Below are 21,168 nucleotides of genomic sequence, written 5' to 3' on the forward strand. Positions count from 1 at the left end.
AATAGCAAGTGAATGTGAGCTGAAACACAATAAGCTTTTTTTTTTTTTTTACAGACTTACTCTCAAAGTGACTCTGATTTGCCGCCATCTGCAGATCACTACTACATGATGCTTTCAGAGGTTTGAAAAGCCTTAAAAGATGTTTGACATGTCACTGCTTAGATATCCAACAGCAGTGAAGAACAGATTATGGTTTCTGCTGGACGTGATTAAATGCTTCGCCGGGACGCCATACACCAGCCCCTCTCAGCATTGACACTTAGGTGAACTCCTCTGCTTCCTCGCCAGCCTAAGCACACTCAAGGTCAAGTACGTAACAGTGCGGGGTCTGTTACTTTGGCCTAGACTCTCATTGATCTAAATCCTCTTCCCTCCCCTCCCGCTGTGTCTAATTAAAACACTGAACTCTCGGTTGCAGTTCACGCTGTGCTGGAGATCAGCTCACCTGGGCTGTACCCAGCACGGCCCTCAGCTTTGTCGAGTGCCATCGTGGGAAGGGCAAAACGAAGGAGCTGCCTGAGCAGAAGACGAGGTGGGAGACGGAGCGGCTCCTGGGGTAACCCGGTGGCCCTGCAGATGGAAATAGGTCACCTCACCAGCCGCCTGTGAGGCAGCTCCCTGGCTGCCCGGTGACGTTTACCCGTGTTAGCCAGCCTGCTCCCTGCCCACCTTCCCCTGCCCTGCTGCTGGGCTCCTCTTCTCTCTGCCTGGGCTGATGCTCTCTTTCCCCTGACTCCATCAAGGCTGCACAATCAAGTCCCTCCCAGTGGTTGTTTCCTGGTCTTAATTGTCTAACACCAGTAGAACACTCTCTGGACCGTGGACTGGTGTAATTTCTTCTAAATTCAAACCACAGGCTCTTGCCCTATTGGCTTCTTTTAATTCCCTTTCCTACCAATAGTTTAAAGAAAAGAGATTACCTTGGAATTCCTTATAGCATCCTGACGATTCACACTACTTCTCTAACCTCACTTCTGATGCTTCTTATTCCTTGAACACATGCAATGAGCCCTCTGTTCCCCTCTAAGCTTCTATTTCTTCTTTTCTTAATGTTAATTAGAAGAGACCTTAGATAGTCACCGCTGTGAAACAGAAAATTATCCCTTTGTTATTGTGTAGATGGTGAAAAGTAGTGTCCAATAAGGAAAAAAAAAGAAAGCACTTACAGAAATAAAAATACAAAATGACAGAGATGAATTAAGAAATAATATTTCTGTTGTTCTTACAATGAGTTCCAGTGGTGGATCTGAATTAAAGAACAGTTGGGACAGATAATTTAAAGCGTTTTATTACATTTGGACAGAGTATTGTAACAGATATTTTAATATACCTAGAGCCAATTGGTCTCTTAAATCAAGGTAAAATGTCCTAAAATCTGGCATTAGAAACAGCATTTATGCTACCCCAATTTCCTGCAAGGACTTTGTTTCAGGTGATAATTTTTGCTCTTCTTTGTTTAATCCTTAACACTAACTAGAATATTCATGCAGATGCAGCAAACTAATAGCAGGTGTAACCACCATCAGCCTCGTCCCTAAACACATATGGAACTGATCACAAATCAAGGATCTCATTAGAAAAAAATTCAAAATAAGGGGTGGAGGACAAGAATCCAGAGTCCACATCTGTTTTCTAACAATCTGAATTAATGCTCTGCCTCCAGAGTTTGTGGTGCACGCTAATCTTGTTAATCTATTAATTTGTTCATACTCTCACAAGGTTTTTTCCATGCCCTGGATCAACTTTTAACAGAAATTTTTTCATGGGCACTTCTCTTCCCATTCATGATTACACAATTTCCCTGTGGCAACTACCACATATTATCCTATTAAAGAGTGGCATTATGAAAGTATTTAAGTTGTCTTTCAATGCAGTTTTGCAGCTGGAATTAAAGAGGTGAGAAGCCAGTACCATACAGTAATAGCTAGCTGTACTGTCGGAGAATCTTGTTGGACAGGATCCACCATGTGATTAATTACGCAGACAGCAGGATGAAAAAGTTCATACACATTCTTGGTCAGGCTCTGCCTAGAAGCATGTGTCGGAAGCATGCTTGAAGAAAAATTGCAGCTAAAGATGTGAGGGATCTGTAATAACAAAGGAACTACTATCATCCTGCTACAGTATTCTATTTCCTCCATATATATTACAAGAAGTCTTAACCTGGGATTCTACATTGGCTGTAAAATAATACATGTACTGTAAATTTTCAGATTAATGGCAGTGGAGTGATTAGCTTAGCTTGTGTCTCTGGCAAGTAATTCTTTCCCTTCCGTCTGTCTGTGACCTTGTGGTAATTAAGAAGAAAGGAGAATAGGCTGACTAGTAATCAAAAATGGGATTTATTTCCTGCTGTTTCTCTGTTTCATTAGATATCTCCACTCTACAAGTCCCTCATATGGTAAATATTACCTATATTCAAAGGCTTCACATACATGGCTGATGCATTGCTTAATGGAGAAAGGTATGCAGATGTTAAGTAACACTGATCTCTGCTTTACTGCTGTTTGTCATGACTCGTGTTCAGCAAGGTGCTATTCAACAGATGAATACCTTCTCAGGTATTAGCTGCTCCTTCACGTAATGAAAAAGTTGGTCCGGTTTCAAGTAATTATCTCATTTAATTGGTGTGGTTTGCAATACTGATCTGCTAAAGACACTAGCTGAGTAATTCCAATTTGGGAATAATCAAGTACTCCCCCCATGAGTATTATTTTCTAGAATATTATCTGCCATCGACTCACAGATCTATTTCACATTTTTATGTGACTCAGTTGGGTGAACATAGTTACAACAGCAAAGGGACACAGCCTTCTGTAATAGAAAACACAGCACAGATTATCAGATCACCATGTGTGCAATACAAGACTGGGAGTCAAGAGTCTATTTCTGAGTCACTAATTTAGCTGGGAATACGGTTACCACAGCTTTGTTAGGACAAAGTTTTCCTTTCCCTAAAATGGGCAGCACATCGCATACCATATCTCATAGGCATTTCTGAGGCATGGCCAGGCTTCATAAAATGCATGAAATCTGTCAAATGAAGGGATCTAGCAATTGGTTAAAAATACAAAACCAACTACGTCATTCAGTAATATTCCGTGCGACCCACCTTTTCATTCAGCTTTCTGATTCAGTTTCCTCACAGATGATTGCTCAGGAAGGTGAAGCCACAGATGCAAAAGAGCCTGAAGCCATCAGATACTTACCTAATGCTGGCAAACAGAATCCAGCCTAGTGTGTTGGCACCAAGATGACACAAGACAGTCAGTTCCTGTAGCTGACTCACTGTTGGCTTTAGGTGCAGTACAAAACATATTGTTTTGAAGAAGGCTGGATCAGAGTTGTCTGCTCCAGGACACGTACATTTAACTTCTCCAGGGAGGGTAAAATTAGAGACGGAGCTGATCTTGACAGTACCCCATATCATCAACCATGTGATACATTTTTAACAGCACCGAAGATTATGCCTTTATGACAACAACAGAAGAACTTCACACTTTTTGATGTCCCTTGCAAATCAAGATAATAAACACTAGTACAAATTGATATATCAACAGAGTGGCGAAGGGACTGCACTGGCACAGAACCTGAAAGTATTCACACACTGAAGGCTGCAGCTCACAAGACCTGTAACACCAACTACCTGAAAGGAGGTTGTAGCGAGGCGGGGGTTGGTCTCTTCTCCCTGGTAATTAGCGATAGGACAAGAGGAAATGGCTTCAAGTTGCGCCAGGGGAGGTTCAGGTTGGATATTAGGAAGAACTTCTTCACTGTTAGAGTCGTTAAGCATTGGAACGGGCTTCCCAGGGAGGTGGTGGACTCACCATCTCTGGAGGTGTTCAAAAAACCTTTAGATGTGGTGCTTCAAGACATGGTTTAGTGGGCATGGTGGCATTGGGTATACAGTTAGACTTGATGGTCTTTGAAGTCTCTTCCAACTATAATGATTCTATGATTCTATGATTCTAACTGAGGCTGCCCCATGAACAACAGAGACAAGGAGGCTCAGTGGAGACTGTCAGAGATGTGGTGCTGAGAGCCACTACTATCAAAAACTTTAAATGGCAATGACTACCTTCATTCTGGTGAAATCGTCACTGCAAGAGGCCTTTCATCTGTTCACAAAACAGATGTACCAGTTGCAAATCAAGCTTCTGCTTCCCTTAGAAGCAGTCCACAGGCTGTATACCTGCTCTGTGGAAATCAGCCTCTCCAGGTAACAAAATCATGCTTCCGCATCTATCCAGGTGCTGTTTCAACCCAGCAGCCAGAAATTGAGTAAATTAGGAGAGTGAAAATAATTTACCTCTTCTAGAAAGATCATGAAACAAGCCACATTTTGCAAGAGGTGTTCAACAGCCTTCAAGTAGCAATAACTTCTGGTCATGAGCAGCTAGCAGATATTAAGCTTGTGACAAGGGCCCAAGGAATCTCCACAGTCCCTAATTGACACAAGTCTTCTCTCAGGGGCAGGTAGGCAGAACACATGAACCTGGCACTGATTTCATCATCCACCAGTGTTAAATCCAGCATAGAGATTATTCTCTTTCATTTCCTTCTCTTCAGTGTAAGGCACTTTCCTCTCTCTACAAGGATGGGTTTTCTACCATATTTTTGTTCCCTGAAGTACTCACTTAATTTTCTCTCTGTCTCACTTAAAGTCCCAAGGGACTGCAGTATAGTGCACCCCAATTTTTGCCAAGTGTATGCTCAGCTATATCCTCTGTCAGCCCAGGCTACAGGATTTCATGCCCAATAACAACATGATGTTTTTCACATAGCACATATGTCCTCTGCTGACAAATGCCCTTTGTTTATTCTGTTCCTTCTCCCTATGCACTCAGTGAGATCACTGTGCACTTATTTATTGCTTTTGTCAAACATTTGACTAGTCCAAGAAAGAGATACAGAAACACTGTACAAAAAAACCCACTCCCAAAATAGATTTAATCCTTATGTTTGCTCTCCCTTTCACCAGACTGCCTGCTGGCAAAAATTCACATCCCTGTACACTGGTATGCTTTTTTTGGCTGCTGGTATCTTGGGAACATCTCAACAGCTGGATTTTGTGCAAACCTATATTCATATGATCTCATATTCTCATATACGGACATTTCCAAGATGAATGCACTGAAGAATGCTTTCTCTGATGGTAATCAGTTACTGACTAACTTTTCAGAAGACAAATAGGTTTCTATCATATTCTTTCTGCTGCTTTCAAATCTTCTGTCTTGCACTGAAAAATCTACTTCACAATGTAATGATTTCTGTCACACACCCTGGATTTTTTGTACTTCATGTTGCTAGTTAAGCTGTCTTCATCTGTAGCTTCACTCTGAGTATTTATAAATAATAAAAGTAATCTTAGGTAATCAACCAAGATCATAAAAATTCTCAGGACAGGTAGTCCTACTGAAAACCAGAATCCCACTTAGCAGAAGTATTCTTTCTGGCTGCATTTCCCCGCCATGAAAGAGCTTCTCTCTCATTACAGAAACAACACCTGGAGTATGATACCAGAGAAAACCCTCACTATTTTTTTAGTTCTCCATGGCTATCAGACCAGCATCTCACTATTGTCAAACATAACACAGTATGTAAAAATAAGAAGCACGTGCCTTGGAGGGACAAGACTGTTCATGAGCCTGAAAGCAATTGAGGAGGAACCTCAAGGAAGTGTGCTGTAATGGGGGTGAGTGACCTCAGCAGAGGTGGTCTGGGATGGAAATTGCATTATTTTTTACAGTGTGTTGAAGGGAAAACTGATTCAATTAATGTTCATTGCTTTTTAATAGTATGGTATAGAGGACAGCAGAGAGCATGTAGAAAAGCATCCATGAATAGGCTCCCTTTGCAATACAAAGAGTGCATCAGATGATTCTGCTTAAGAAAGGACAAAGGTAAAGGACAAACACATTCCAAAAACAGCAGCCAACTATTTACAAATATTCTTCTCCTGCCCCTCAGTTTCCTCTCTCCAAAGAGCAGACAACATGCAGATAATCTCTCACTTCAAAAATCACAGCCTACTACATCAACGTCTCGTATTCAAACCAGAATGAAACAGTGTGGACTCACTGTTACCTGTCACAGTTCCTCTCTAAAGATCTGTTTATAACAAAATTTAAATTTATGTAATTTTTCAGCAGAAATGATCAGATTTATTCTCAAAACAAGAATTCGTAAAAATTGCAGTATTGCTAAATAGTGATTTAAGCCAAAACACCCAGAAAAACACTGCCACTTTAATTCTCAAAGCCAATTTAATTTTTATTTCATAAAAATGTTAGCTTACTAGCACCAGCCCTGAGGGCTGAACACACACTAAAGTTGTTCCATGCCCCGTTTTGCTCAGTGCCTCAATGAAGTTACCAGCTATACTCTAGTCACAGAATCTTTATTGCTGAGGCTATTTTGCCTTGTAATTGAGCTTACAATCTAACTTGATTTGGAAGTCACTGAGGATGATTATACTTTGAACTCTATGAAAGCATCTCTACAGGCTCACTTTCAGATATCTTAGTCAAATAATCTGATTTTCTGATGGCTAGAGAGGTGGTAAAGTCTAAGGAAATCTGTTCTAGTTTGCAGGTTTTTATTTTCAATAGTTACAACACTGTTTATCCTGGACAGTGGCCTTTAGGATTAAGGAGGACACTTTAATGGCCTTTCACCTTTTACTTGCAATAGTTTGAAAAGAGGTAACTCAACTTAAACGGATACGAGAAACAATACCAGGAAGGAGATACCTTAAGTCTTTGAAGACCCGTCTAGTGGGGTCAGAAATTGACACTTATTCAGTCAGCATCCATGAACCCTCAAGACAAACAACTAACATTTTGATTAAGATCCTGCTAAAAATCACACACATTGTCAGAATACCATTAGCAGCGCTATTTTTGCATGTGATGTTACCAAGTCTAACCTATTTCAGAAACCTGCCAAATTGGGAAGAAATCAGACGGCTCCTCAGGAGTTCCTATGATACTGTCCAAATATAACGCACTACAGACAGTTGCCACCTCCCACAACACTGCCATGCTTCATACTGCCCAAAAAAGATGTTTCTGGAGTCTTCAAAATGAACAAGTAATGGAAAAAGCCCTGTAAGCTTACAAGGTCTAAAGATACTGTGTTTTCCAGTGTTCCTGCTTTCCCCGCCCTAGATGAAATCCTACAGGGAAAGAAACATCCAGCACCCCTTCCTCCTTCTTTCTCCCTTCCTTTTCTTGCCCCACTTGCTGTATTTACAGGTTCCAAAGCTCTTCAGCACATTCCAGTTGTAGTCTGCATAAATACATACAAGGGTAAAAAAAAAAGAAAACAACTTTGGGGAGCTTGGACCACTGCCACCTTGCCTGGGTAACTGGACTTTGCTTGGAGCTGGAAGGGTGTTTTTTAAAAGGAGGGAAGCAGAAGAGAACAGCTCAAGAATCTTGGCTCAGCCTGGGCATATTTCCTCCTAACTCTGGCTAAACCTCAGCACAAACGGCTGGACGGAGGAGTCGATGCGAAGCTGGGGAGGGAGGCTGCGAGGACTACAGCAGAGCTTGGCGAGGCTGAAACCATGCTTTTCCTTTGGGCACTGGCATTTATTTCACTCCTGCAGGAGCGAGATCTTTTAGGTAAGTGATTCCGAGCTTGCAAAACAGAAATTGTGGCTTAACCGTAACATGGTCAAAGCCTTTGCATGGGGCGGCAGGGGGAGGAAAAGAATTGCTTACTCCATGGATTTTATATGAAGGTGACACAGGTATGTGTCAAAATTCTATGAGAATATTGTTTTTAACAGGGAAAACTCCATTTTTGTGCTATTAAGTCCGTTCTGGAGGCATATTGCTTTGGTAGAGATTTTTTCACTTCTCACAGGAGATACTATCACTGTATTTTCAGAAATTTAGAACTGCATTCAGGTGCTGCAGCCAGTGCCCTGTATTTCCATAATTACCGTTCTGGCAGCCTTAATAACATACACATTAATCCACTCAGAAATGAGACTGAAGTTCAAGGTGAACAGAGAAATATTTTTCCTTTATTCAAACTCTTCTTTTTAGATTTGCTGGTAACAGCACCGCATTTTTGTCTCTTCTGATTTGGATTACTTGTTCCTGAGATTTTGAGGCACATAATGCCTTCTCTAAATGTCTGGAGAGCATGAAGTATAAACACAGAACATCTGATAAGCTTGCATCTGAATTTTACTTTCATCAACAACAGATTAGTGTTGGAATAACCTGTAATCACATTGTAGCTAACAGTGTGACTGAAAGCTATTCAGTTTGGCTAGTTCAAGGGTTTATAGTCCCTGTGTAACCACAAACCTGGCTTCCCAGCCTGTTTGTATTACATGTTTTCTGCTAGCTGAGGCCCAGCTTTATTTCCCCTCTGCTCTTACTTCTTGACAACACGCAATGTTTGTATTTCATGGCAGAGTAGTATGTTTCCATTACAATCAAAACATTTCCTGAAAAACTGTTAGTCCTTTCTGCCCCCGAGTCCTAGTCACTCTCCCTTGCCCTGTCTCCCTCCCACACAACTGGTTTTGTAATGTTTATCAGTGATGAACTGAAATATCAATACCCCAGCAACAACACTAACTTGTTTTCACTCCACAAATACTCATTATCCTCTTCTGAATTTTGCAAGCTTCACAAAAAATTTGTGAAATTAAAGAAGGAAAAAAAAAAGAAGGCTGGAAGAATCTTTTGTTTATTCCCCCAAAAGTATGGGTTTAAGCTGAAATCATTAGCAAATAGATAAAATCCAGCTAAGTAGGATAGTACTTGAGTAATAACTGCAGTGGAGACTAGTACCCAGTATCATGCCAGGTGGCAGCTACTCAGTGAGGGAATCATTTTCACTCGCAATGGTGTACTTCATGCAAGATGGGAAATTTTGTGTCTGTCACGGCCAGGGGAGTACCTTAAAAAAGTCATCCCCACTTTCCCTTTGCTACTTTGGAGTCAAGGAATCTAAATTTTTATTTCCTTACAGATCCTCCCTCCCAACCCCCATGGGTTCCTCTTAAAAATGGTTTGGGGTTGGCCAAAGTAGAATTTGTTCAGCTGTTAATATGAACAATCTCAGACTCACAGAGCTCAGCCTTCAAACAGTTCAGGAGGAGAGGCTGGCGCAGGAGCCCTTCTCTGTGCAACCACATGCTCCTGCCTAATGGCCGCAGTTTCTAGCTCTTTGCTGTTGTTGCTGGGTTAGTTTGTGGGGTGCTGCTCAAATATAGCATACAATATAGTCTGAGGGACTGGAACATTCAGCACCTGCACCATTTGAACCTGTCTCCATTCTTACAAAAGCCTCTGGCAAATTGTTCTGAGAGGTGCAGCACCCCAACAGCAAAGTCTTTGCTGCATGTTTATGCATGGCAGAGAGGTGACCTGGAGTTCTCAGGTAAACAAGTACCCAGCAGGCAGGCTGGCCCCACGGACATGCTCCATTTAGCTCAGCAACCCAAATACTGAGCATGCTACTAAGGAGACAGCAACGGGAGAGCTCCTGTGGGGACATTGCTGCTCAATACTCCACACTGTAGCATGATTTGTTTTTAAACAGCAGAAGTTTTGTTTGGTTGTAACTACAAGTTAAAGTAAACCAAGTGTAAGGATGCTTTTCTTCATTCAGCTAACATATTATGACTTCTCAGAATATTTTGGATCCTCTGATATCCACATGCAACATCAAAGCTGAGAAGATCTATAAGCTAGACCATTGCCTAGAAAACAGAGAGGAAAAAAGTCCTTTCAGAACAGCTTACTTTTGCCCAAAATTGACCACTTGCATTCTCACAGACCAGCGTTTTGCCTCCAGGAGATTAAACTACTGCATTGTAGAATTAAATCCACAATAAAAATTTATGAAATGTGTCCCATCTTAAACCAGACTTGGCCTTACATTTCTCTACTAATAAACTAGCAGTGGTTTAACCTATACTCCATGTCATAGGATTTTCTGTCCTTATAGAAACCTATCGGCATTATTGTCTCCAATGCAAGGATTACAGTCTTTGCAAACATTCACCTCTGATCTCCAACAAGCAAGGAGAAAGAGTTTGTCACAACAAAGTGTACCCAGATGTAGGTGTGTTTCTTAAGACCTTGAGGCATCTGAAGATAGGGGTTCTGTACAGAAGTGAGCCTTTTTACAGATTTTATGTATCTGTAAAACCCTGTGTCTTGTTATATTTAGTTAAAAGGACTTTATTAAGTTCTGTGGACTTTGTAACCTCCATCTGTAAAACAAAGGTTAATATCAAACTCCAAAAGTGTCAGGGCTTTAGAAATATAGGACTCCTGTTGTTCATCTACAGGATGCAGCTGTATTTATAAACGCAGTTGATCTGTTCTGGTTGAAGCAGTTGTGAGTCTTGGCCGTGAATGCCAGGATCTAGTATGTACGTATGTATGTATATCTAGCTCACTGTTCTACTTGCTGAATTGTTGCAGAACACATGAACTGTCTGCCAGAGGAAAATGTGTCTTCAAGCAAGTTCTTAGACTTGTTTAGGTATTGGGAGAAAAAAAACTACAAGGATATTCTTTCATTGTACTATGATATTTCTTTCCACTACCATAACTTACTCGTATGCAACTACACAACCACAGATCTGACTAATAAGTCACAGACTAGCCTCACCCACTCCCCATGACCGTAGCTCTTATTACTAAATATGGACCAAAAGCCACGTCCTCGTAAAATTGAAAAACTCTTTATCCCTAGATACCAGTGGTCATCCTCAAATTGATGGTGATATCAAATACTCATGTATCGCAGCTTCTCCAATCTTGAACCAGCCTTAAGCTCACTTATTCTACACAACTTACATTCTTTACATATGCTAGAACATGGCTCCTCTTCTTCCTAAAACAGCTCATCCGCTTCTCCACACACAAGTATGTCCTATACAGCTATTAGCTACAATCTTAACACTTTTCCCTAGTTTCCAAAGCAAATATATATTCACACAGAAATAAGTACATAATAAAGAGAATATTTTGTTCGCAGCGCAAAGCATAAGGGTATCGCATCCTAAGTTATGACATGAATTAGAGTAACCTACCTGCAAATTATGTAGCTCACATCTCTTATCAATCCAATTCCCTGAAGTCATCTTCCATTGCAGCAGCAAGCACAAGAGGATATTCCCTGGCTGCTTGTTCAGAAGACCAGCATGCTGGAAACATATTCCAAGCCAACAGCTCCCTGCAAGGAACGTTTTATTGTTATCCTGCTTCCTTTGAATGAAAATACACAAAACTTACGTGCTTCTTACAATCACAAATATGGTAACACAGCAGAAGAAAAAAAGTGTTTGTTCAAGCAGTAATTTTGCTTCTGGCAGGCAGCTAGGGCAAGGGCCCCAGATTTTGCTGTGCCTGAAAAAAAGAGTGCCCACTGGCAGCATGAACTATCCCCGGCCTTGTACACTCCCTCTCGGTCTCCACTGCTTTGTAAGCGAGAGCGGAAGCTCCCCTGTGACATGAGAATGGCATGGATCATGGTAGCAAAAACTTTCTCCAAAGTAGTTTTACACAGAAATATGTGGCAGCCATCTCCTAATCAGGAACAATTTCTATCAAATCCCATTTCTAATTTTGCAAGCACAACTGAGGCACAGCAGGACCAGAACACATCACAACATGACATCTCACACGTAGGTTGATGGGACAGACAAGTTAGAGAAGTGAGAACTGGTAGGCTGATACCCTGACTCACCTTCACTAATGCAAGACATCCCACACTGCACGAGATTTCCTCTTTGGTCCTTCTCTTTCAGGGAAAAAAGAATTAAAATAAGTTCAATCTTAACTGATCTAGGATCTGAAATAATATTCATAGTAGCATATTCTACATCGTGATGAAGAGCATGAACTAGGTCTGCCAGTTTGAAACTTGACTTTCTGATATTTATTTAGCTTCTAAAATTAATATTAAAAATAATAATTTCATGGAAGAAACTTCTTTCAGGATGTTTCCATTCCTATCAAAGGCTCACGAATCTTGGATATCAGAGGAATCCCTTGGATTTTGTTACATGTTTGAAATCTTTCCAAGGCTTGGCATTCAGGTAGAAGTTGGAATGTACAGTAAATGTATAGATTACAGATTAATCCCTAATCAGGCATTAAAAACTTTCAATGTACTTTCTTGAAATGACTTTAAAAAACCCCCAAACCAAACCAATCCTCCTCTGCCCCCCAAATTCCAGAAGAGCTTTCTAATGTCAATTCTTTGTCTAATATACAACGCCTACCTTCCATCTCCCACTTTGGATATTCCAGATTTGCCCTGTATGGAATTTGCAATGTTGTTCTGCTATAAAAGCTAGAGCCTAATAAAGGTGTGTGTACATATATATACATATATATATACACACACGTGCAATATGTGTATATAAGCAAACAAATGAATGCCTGCAGTTGCCTGCAGTGTAAAGCATAGTAACCTATGACAGTGTATAAGAAGCTAAGAAATTTTACATATTTATTAACATTCGTGCAGACATTATTGCAATCACAAAAGCCCAGAATTCCCTTATCTTTAAGCAACTAGAAATTCTAAACTCTAGAAAGAGGTTCAGAGGTGCCTAAATCACAGCTAAGCATTACGCAAGGTTTTATAAATTACAGCCTGGAAGATGTTCTATGTCCAGTTAAAGATATGCTCCTGAGCATGTAACAGCTTGAAGACAACCTGCACATCAAAATGCATTTCCAATACAACACGTTCTATCCAAATCAATTCTCTTTGGTGTCCGAACAGTAAAATTTAATATGGATTATGTTATATATAATACAGTTTAAAATGAATTTGGGTACACTGGTGTTAATGAAACCAGTGAGTGGTACAGAAAGTTAATCCAGTACTTCTATACCTAAGGATGCTGATGTAATTATGGGTTGACTTAACTGGAAACTAAGTTTGATGCCTTTAAGAACAACCCCCAAAATTAAAAATGACTAACAGTCTTGACTTAACATGGTCTTAGGTCTGAAAGCACTAATACTGATAATATCAGTTCAGGTTCAAAGCAGTTGAACATCTGTATTCAGCTGCAAGTTAACTTCACCAACCACTTTTGTAAACCGCTTAATTTCTTGAGCTAACACTTCAGAATTATATACACATGTTAAAGTGGAGTCCAACACTTATATTTAGACAAGGAAAAATTTAAGCAAATCCCTTCCGAGGTCTATTGCATTCTTCCCAAACTGGATAGGGTGTTCACCATTTGACCTTGATACTCAAGTTATGACCTTTTTCCTATTGGGACATAAATCCATTACTACCCCCTTCATTTTCTCATTAAAAGCTATCTGGCCGCCTTATGCTACATGCTCCAGGAATAAAATGATAGTGCTAAACTTAAGGCAGCGAAAAGGAACCCACAGCATAGTATGTTTACTTGAAGAGTTACATGTGTTCTCCTTTATCCCTCTTGGTCTATCACATGATTTGCTATCTTCCTTATTTGCTATCTAGTTCCTGTTTCAATCTCACTGGTCTTTCATTTGATTTGTGGTCTGCTTTGTTTTACCCCTACCTCCCTACTGAGCATAACACGAACTCTCAGTTAACTTTCAAAACCACACTGGTCATAGAATGATGCAAAAGAAATTTTATAGACTTTAAGACCAATAAGGAACATTATGGTCACTCAGCTTGACCTTCTCTGTAACACAGACCAAAGAACCTAAACCCAGTAATTTCTGTATCAAGCCTGTAACCTCAGTTTGACCAGCAATGCATCGTTAGGAAGGACTTATAAAGACCTACCAGATCTGTGTGTTCACATACCGCAGTGCTGTCAGACTTAGTAGCAGCAGCAAATGACAGTGAAGAGACAGTTGCCCAGGTTTATTCTGATGCTTAACATTAGTAACTACTTGGATGATCAAAATGAACCATTTGACAGCATCTGGAGAGACAGAATCCTGATGGTCCTAGAGAAGGGGACTTCTCCAGGGAGTGTGTAGAAGCAACATTTTGAGGGGTTAGGGGAATATATAAAATACACAGGAGGCAGAGGAGCTTAACTGAGAGGTATTCTAGAACTATGGCCTTTTTTCAGCTCATTGCTCTATCTTCTGCTATAGGATCAGGTTTTGCACAGTCAGGTTCATCATGATACATAGATCTTTACTCTTCATCATCCTACTTCTCAAACATTAAGCATATTCTTCTGTTAAACATATTCTTATTAGCAACCAACTCAGAGATTCTCCACTTTCCCGCTCCATCTGCTGGTGTCTGCCTGTATCACAGCGCAGGGCAATTAGAACCAGCCAGCTTTTATGGGCACCATCAACATAGCATAGAGGACTTAATCAGAGGGAAAAAGGCACGGGTGGGTTTCTTATCTTGAACAAGAGACTTCTGATTCTTGATGAAAATAGCCACCTGTCTTTCAGATAGAATGGGCTTCAAGAATTGAACTAAGCACCTCACTTGCAGGAAGCATCAGGTGGGAATTCACAGACAGGAAATTAACTGAAAGGTAATGTTCTCTCCAACATATTGAAACATTACAACAAATATCTGCCTGAAGCAATCCATCAAGTTTCGAATGAGACAGTCAAGACACTGAAATATGCCTCCTACACATTTGCTTAAGCTGCTACAAGTTGCAAATACCCTTACATTTTAAATATGCCATTTATACAGCGTACAAAGAACAGTTTACTTTTAAAAAGCTGTTAGCTTTGAAATTTACTGTCAAAGTTTTCTGCATTTATGCATGTGCTTTGACACATAGGCAAGTAAAAATTCTAATTTACATTTTCAAAAAGTTTCTTCGGCAACAAGAGAGCAAGTACATGGAAGTATCCTAAAAGGCCATTCTTCTTTTGCTTACATGGCTTGCAGCCTTCCATTCTTCACTCCCTTTACAACGTGACTGCTATTATTACGTGAGGTAGAGATGATGCTGGAGTGGGTCAGTGCCAAAGGCAGACCGTGTCATTTTCTTTCACCAACTGCAATGCAGAGAAGGGCAGAGCTCATAAGCAACATGTGATTCTCTTTGAGCACATGGAAATTAGTGCTTCAGCTGAATTGTCTGACCATAGTGACTCAGATATGTGCCATTATTTACAAGGGACCGGATGCGTCCTGTGAACAGCCCATCCCAGAGATTAAGTCTGTGGGTTAAGAGCTAAAGCCAGACAACAAAACAACAATCGGGGGTTTTAGCAGCCATATCCTCAAGCCAAGGCTCAGAAAACAGTAGGAAACTACACTGACCAAAGCACTGGCTGCCCAGCCAGCAGCAGCAATTGCCCCCTTGAAGTACCCTGTTCTGGCACGGTGGTCAAGGGGCAATCGAAGTACAAGAGCACCTCTGCTCGGGTGTGAAAGTTGCTAACCAGATGTGGACAAGCAGGCCCTGGCTGAGAGGGTTTCTGCTGGGTCAGCCCTCAGCTGACTCCATACTGAGAGGTTTGGGAACTAGACACGCTTTGGTTTCTACTGACTCTTACCGCTCACTATCAGGTGCTTCCTGAAACACTTAGGCTTGGACTACTTGTCAAATTTTTTAGGCACTGTACTAGTCCTGTGGTTCTGGGTAACATCTTACAGTCTTATCAAACTAGGATGAGACACTTCCTCCTTCTTTGTTAAGCCCATTACAGTTTATAACGCAGCAATGTGCTCTGAGTGCCAGAAAGCTGTTTGTGTCAGAACAGAGGAATCAACCACCCCAAGGAACCGAGCACTACTGAGTCCTACCTTTCACAGCAACCTCTTTACCTAGTTCTCTAGACAGGCACGTGCACACAAAGCTGTGCAGTGTTTTGCTAAGCTCACAGTGAGATGCAACAACCTTACATTGCCTATACGTACCTATCATGGCACACCCTGCTTTGAACAACTGACAGCATCATTTATCATATCTAACCTCCCCACCTATATACACCTGCCTAGAGTAGAAGTCAGCACAATGCTGAGCTTTGTGCTGAACAGAATCCTCTTTCACACAAAAGGGCTAAGCTAAAGGAAATCATTAAAGTGGCATTTTGGGTAAGACCTTCTATCATTTCTGCTTTAAAAAAGGTCACTTTGAGGATTTAAGGTCTTGTAGCACGAAAAAGGTGAAAGGAGTCTCTGCACAGTACCAACAGGCATGCCCACCATGCTGTTAGGCAGTTTGGAAAGGCCACAGTATCTCTGGATCAGAATCTGATTTGGGCAGGACAGACAGCTACTTCTGCTTTTCCTACAGCAGAGCTCTGGGCTTTCTTTAATGGACCAGCATGATGTAAGATGCGTGATCAGAGAAGGAGAAGTGGCCAACACTAACCTGGGCCAGCCAACATTAACCCTCTTGCATTTCCATTTCTAGAGAACTGGCAAAACTAAACAAGCCTGGCCTGTCACTTAGGGCTGGCCAAAAGCTCCTTTAACAACCACATACAACTGGTACTGGCCTTCACCCAAACTTTCCATCCAACCTTGTGATGCAGCCATCTACAGCTGGGTTAATACAGTGAAAAATAACCTCCTGGAGGATTCTTAAATTCTTACATTTGCTCTTAGTCCACCTAATGATTTCTGCTACCTCTTTTCACAGTTCATTTCTAGTTAGATCTGGGAACGTTCTCGGCAGTCAACAAATCATCCGCAGTTACCTCATCACCATGCCTTCTACTTGCCCTTGGTCCTTTCTCCAACATGATGGGTGGTAGTTAAGCATTCAGCTGAATCGGGCCATCAGGCTTCACGCTGAGAGCTAGAGCTGGGAATATTGGAAAGGTGGAAATTTTATTAATCTCTGACAGTAAAATGGAGCTTACCTTGCTATTATCCTATTATTAGGAAAGCCAAGGTTTGTAGACAAAGACTGGCCACCTCTTTGTAACCTCTGACACAGAATTTCAGTATCTCCATATTGTTTCAGCCATGATGGAAAAAACATGTAAATAAGTAAAAATTTTGAGAAGTAGCATGGCTCACTTGACCTCTAAGCAACAAGGTAACAACACTCCCAAAACATCACCAGCAGCAACAAAGGGGAAAATAAGGGCAACTGCAAAGCAGCTAGTGTTCAAGTACCTGCCATATTTCAGCAGTATTCTGTAAACAGGTAGATTAATTCTTTGGGGTTCTGTCCTAACAGCACCACCTCCTGGTGAACGCACCAAAAAACCCCAAATCAAAATCTTGTTACACATAAACAACCAAAAATTGCCTCTTAAGCCCTGCCAAACCAATTTCTAAATAACATCTAGTACAGTGATCCTATTTCAGTCCTCTCCTCCTCCCCACCCTCTGTCCTCCAATTTCAAGGATACCATTCCATCTCAGAGCACATCTCTCATCCCATCAAACTGCAATGGCTACAATCCTTACTGACATGTGCTTGCCATCATCTGATACCTACACTCCAGAAATCTTGGCACAGACTTGCAATGAAGCACTGCAGCAGTTCCAAATCACTGCTCTTGCACAACAGTACTGAAGACGAGACTAGTTGCTCTTATGTTTCTTACTGTTCATTATAACACAAGCTTAGTTTCCTCTCTGTCTCCATTACAATCAAACGACAACAGAAATGAGTTACTGCTGCTTTCTCATTATCACAGCTTCTTCAGGCCTCAAACAAGAACCTGACCTAATTTTACCAACATGGAGCAAGATATGTTATCACTTTAGTGGGGTTTAAAATACACTGCTACAGTTCTATGTACTTGCATTAAAATCTAAATGTTACTGAATGTTGCACAAAAGTTATGAAAAGGAAATTGGTGCCATTAAAGCATGGATCCCAGCAAGTACTGACCTTTCATGGAGTAGAGCCAGCAGAATGAAATGTTCAAAGAGCAAGAGCCTATGAGTACTGAGAAGTAAATACAGATAACTGACAGAGATAAGTGACTTTGTATATAGCACCATATACAATGACTTGATCAGCAAATGGCATCAGCTGTGCACACTTTTATTGTTCCCATTGCGAAATCAGACTGACGTGGACAAGTTTCTGGGACAATGGAATCACCAGCTTGTATCCATTTAGGGCATAAGTGGACAAACTTAACTAGTCTTCAAAGCTTTACTGTACCAGCTACTTCTGAAGAAAGTCTAAGAGGAACTGATGTGTAAGGCCGATCTTCCCAATGCTTGGCTTTTATACTTGTAGAGACAGAATTACAGTCTATAAACTTACCCTACAAAGGCTGAAGAAAAACACATTGTGTAAAACAAACACACATACAAACAAACAAAAAAAAAACAACCCCAAAAAATACTCCTGGCAAGAAGAAACACCTTGTTCCAACCAACTCTGACAACGTCAACAGGCAAGGAGACATTCATGGCACTGGGGTATAGCTATAGTTACTGGGAGAGAGGTTCAATTTCTACCTGGGTCTCCTACATTTGGTTTCATAAACAGTGCTGTTTAGCATGCAAAATACCACTTCAGAAGTCAGAAAGGTAAGGACTGCTATTAAAAAGCTCCTGGTAATTAACTGTGGCTGTTTTTCCAGCTGCTGCAGACCCTGTCAGTGTGTTACCTGGAAGTTTGGGAGGAGGAAGCTGGTGTAATGAACATGACACAATCCACAAACGTTTAGATATTATTGAAGAGGTAAGATCTATTACACTGGCTGCTGGACCTTACTAGACCTCTGCCCCATCCTTTTGACCAAAAAAAAAGAAAGAAGAATAATGTTTCTAGACCATGTCTCTTCTTGATTTTATTCTGTTCAAGGTCTGACTATTTTTTTTCAGATGTAATGGTCTGTAACCATCCATAAAGCCATTATTACCAGAAACATATAATCCTGATGAATTCCAAACAACTGATAAAGCAACCACTGAATATTACATATCAGCCTTTTCGAAAATGTTTACAACTGTGCCTGTAATATAACAATCTCAGAACTGATACTTGCAGACTTTCACATCTGCTCATGGCTAGATGTGAATTCTGCAGGTGACTCAAAGACTCACGGAGCAGTTTCTGCTTGCTCCTGCAGACACTCAAGAGCTAAATGAACTCTATGACTGGGATTCTAGGAAAGCTGCAAAGTTTAAATTTTGTTCCCTCGTGTCTTATGCACTCACAAGATACATGTCCAGGGCTAACTATTCCCAGCTGGGTAGCTGCCAAACTGCATGCTGTTAGTTCTCCAATGGCAATGTTACCTCTTGCCTGCTCTAGTCCCAGCCCTCTTCTTTCCACCCCATCAGCTCTTCTTATCTCCCATGCAGATTCTTTTCTTGGATATGACAGTGGCTCAGAATTGAGAGAGAATTAAAAACAAATTATGCAAAGCTCCCTCCAAGAAGTCAAATTATGTGTGATTCTTTATACAGAGGTGCTGTAACCTACCTCCTGCGAAACACAGTTTTAATACTTCCTGCCACTAGAGGCGAGTATAACACAAGAAATATTTAAACCTGCAATGCGGAATATAAATGAATTGGCTGTTAGCACTATGGGATATTAGATATGCACTTCTGCTAACGTATTTGGTACAATTGCTTCCGCTTGACCTTTTGACTACCCCCTTTCTCCATTTGTCTCCTTTGTTCTTTCATTAGAAGGTAATTAAAACAGTGGAGCATCTAGAATCAGAAGTCAAGTCACTACTCAACATCATCAGTGAGACAACATCGAATATCCCTATCGCTCCAGGAACCTCACTTATAGACATTTTTGATGGTAAGTATCTAGTGGCATACAACCGAAGTTGAAAACAGTGTTGCATATGTTATTATCAAATACGCTATCTTTTATCTCCCTAAGATGTGAAGTAATTCCTTCATTCAATTCAGTGCAGCTAAGGCCTCAGCTGAAATACTGAGTCTGGTTTTGCAACACCAGATTTCAACAACCACTAAAGAGAGGGCAGAAGAAAAGGAAAAGAAAAACATCAAACCAACCAAAACCCAGCCAAGGAGCTAGATACATGAGCTAGACAGAAAGGTGGTTTGATTGGGGATGTTTAGTCTAAAGAATGTTGGAAGTGGTCCATCAGAATAAGTAAGGCTGCCACAAAGATGAAAGCTGTGTTTTCTTCCTCATTGCAAAAGCGAATAAAAGAAGAAACAATGCAGAAAGACAGACTCAAGCAAAACACAACACAAAGCTTTCTCACAAGGACAGTGAGCCACTGAAATTATATGACTGTAGTTTCCTCACCACTAGAAATGTTAAGCAAGCATCACACCTTAAGACAGAAGCAATCTTGAGGTCTCTTTAAGATCCTGTGATTCTTTCATAGACTAGAATCATAGAATTGTTTGGTTGGACTTGATGGTCCTTTCCAACCTATAAACTTAGCATGGCCAAGTCCACCACTAAACCATGACCATGTGTGCCAAACGAAACAAAGGAGGGCAACAAAATACAAAAAAAATTTATGGGAAGTATTACCATTTTGATATCTTAAATCCAATTTTGACATGCAAGGCCCTCATACAAAACATGCTCCTGGATAAGTGTTTCTGGATTAAACCCCAACAGAATTTATTTGGATGAGACCACCTGTTCTATACAGCTTATTATAATGTTCTGTCCTTAGCAAGGTGAGACACACTGCTGGTGGAAAATAAACCTCTTGTGGAAAGATATGAGCATCCACAGACATGTTTATGAAGTCAGTTTTGTCAGTGTTGGTTTCGTTGTTTGTTCGTTTAAGACAGCAGTACATGGGTACATACACATGTGTGTACGATAGTGCACTTACATAATAGGTGGGCTTAAAGGAGACAGCAATAGAGTTTATGTTGGTTTTTAGCTCTTGCAGTTGGCTGTATGGATCTGGTCACCATGACTGGTATGTCTTCACCAACTTTGTTATTCATTAAAATTTCCAGTTCTCTGTGAGGGGCAGTTAATAGGTAACAGTTTAATCTGTGCCCTGGAACAATAATTTATTGAAAAAAAAGAAAAGTATTCCAGTAAAGTGTTACAGTGAATTTAAAATGGAAATCCCAAGTCAACTGTGGCATATTTACAGCACATCTATAGTAAGTACTACCCAGATGGAGCTTGCAACAATTGCCAAATGGCTCAAGAACTGCAGATAGGACCTTCCTTCTGTGATTTGGTGAATCAAAGTGACAATTCCCCACTCTAAAGTAGCAGGATTCATGTTTTAAATTATGTTTATCCACAAAGATTGATCCTGATCTTATAACCAAAAA

At 40.7% G+C, this 21,168-nt stretch overlaps 1 protein-coding gene across 1 annotated transcript; it reads left to right on the forward strand.

Moving 5' to 3' along the window:
- Positions 1–7,570: 7,570 nt before the first annotated feature.
- PLAC9 (placenta-specific 9) lies at positions 7,571–19,713 on the forward strand. The gene is made up of 3 exons (XM_009706432.1): positions 7,571–7,628; positions 18,501–18,601; positions 19,561–19,713. The coding sequence occupies exons 1-3, from the start codon at positions 7,571–7,573 to the stop codon at positions 19,711–19,713; spliced, it is 312 nt and encodes a 103-aa protein (XP_009704734.1).
- The last annotated feature ends 1,455 nt before the right edge of the window (positions 19,714–21,168 follow it).

Source organism: Cariama cristata, unplaced genomic scaffold (assembly GCF_000690535.1).
Source record: "Cariama cristata isolate BGI_N322 unplaced genomic scaffold, ASM69053v1 scaffold3238, whole genome shotgun sequence".
Lineage (NCBI taxonomy): Eukaryota > Metazoa > Chordata > Aves > Cariamiformes > Cariamidae > Cariama > Cariama cristata.

What these genes read in the sequence shown, in the direction of transcription:
- PLAC9 (XM_009706432.1), top strand. Translation starts at nt 7,571, where the DNA reads ATGCTTTTCCTTTGGGCACTGGCATTTATTTCACTCCTGCAGGAGCGA. An exon ending in GCAGGAGCGAGATCTTTTAG is followed by an intron (nt 7,629 to 18,500) that starts GTAAGTGATTCC and finishes CTGTTTTTCCAG; the next exon opens with CTGCTGCAGACCCTGTCAGT. An exon ending in GTTTAGATATTATTGAAGAG is followed by an intron (nt 18,602 to 19,560) that starts GTAAGATCTATT and finishes TTCTTTCATTAG; the next exon opens with AAGGTAATTAAAACAGTGGA.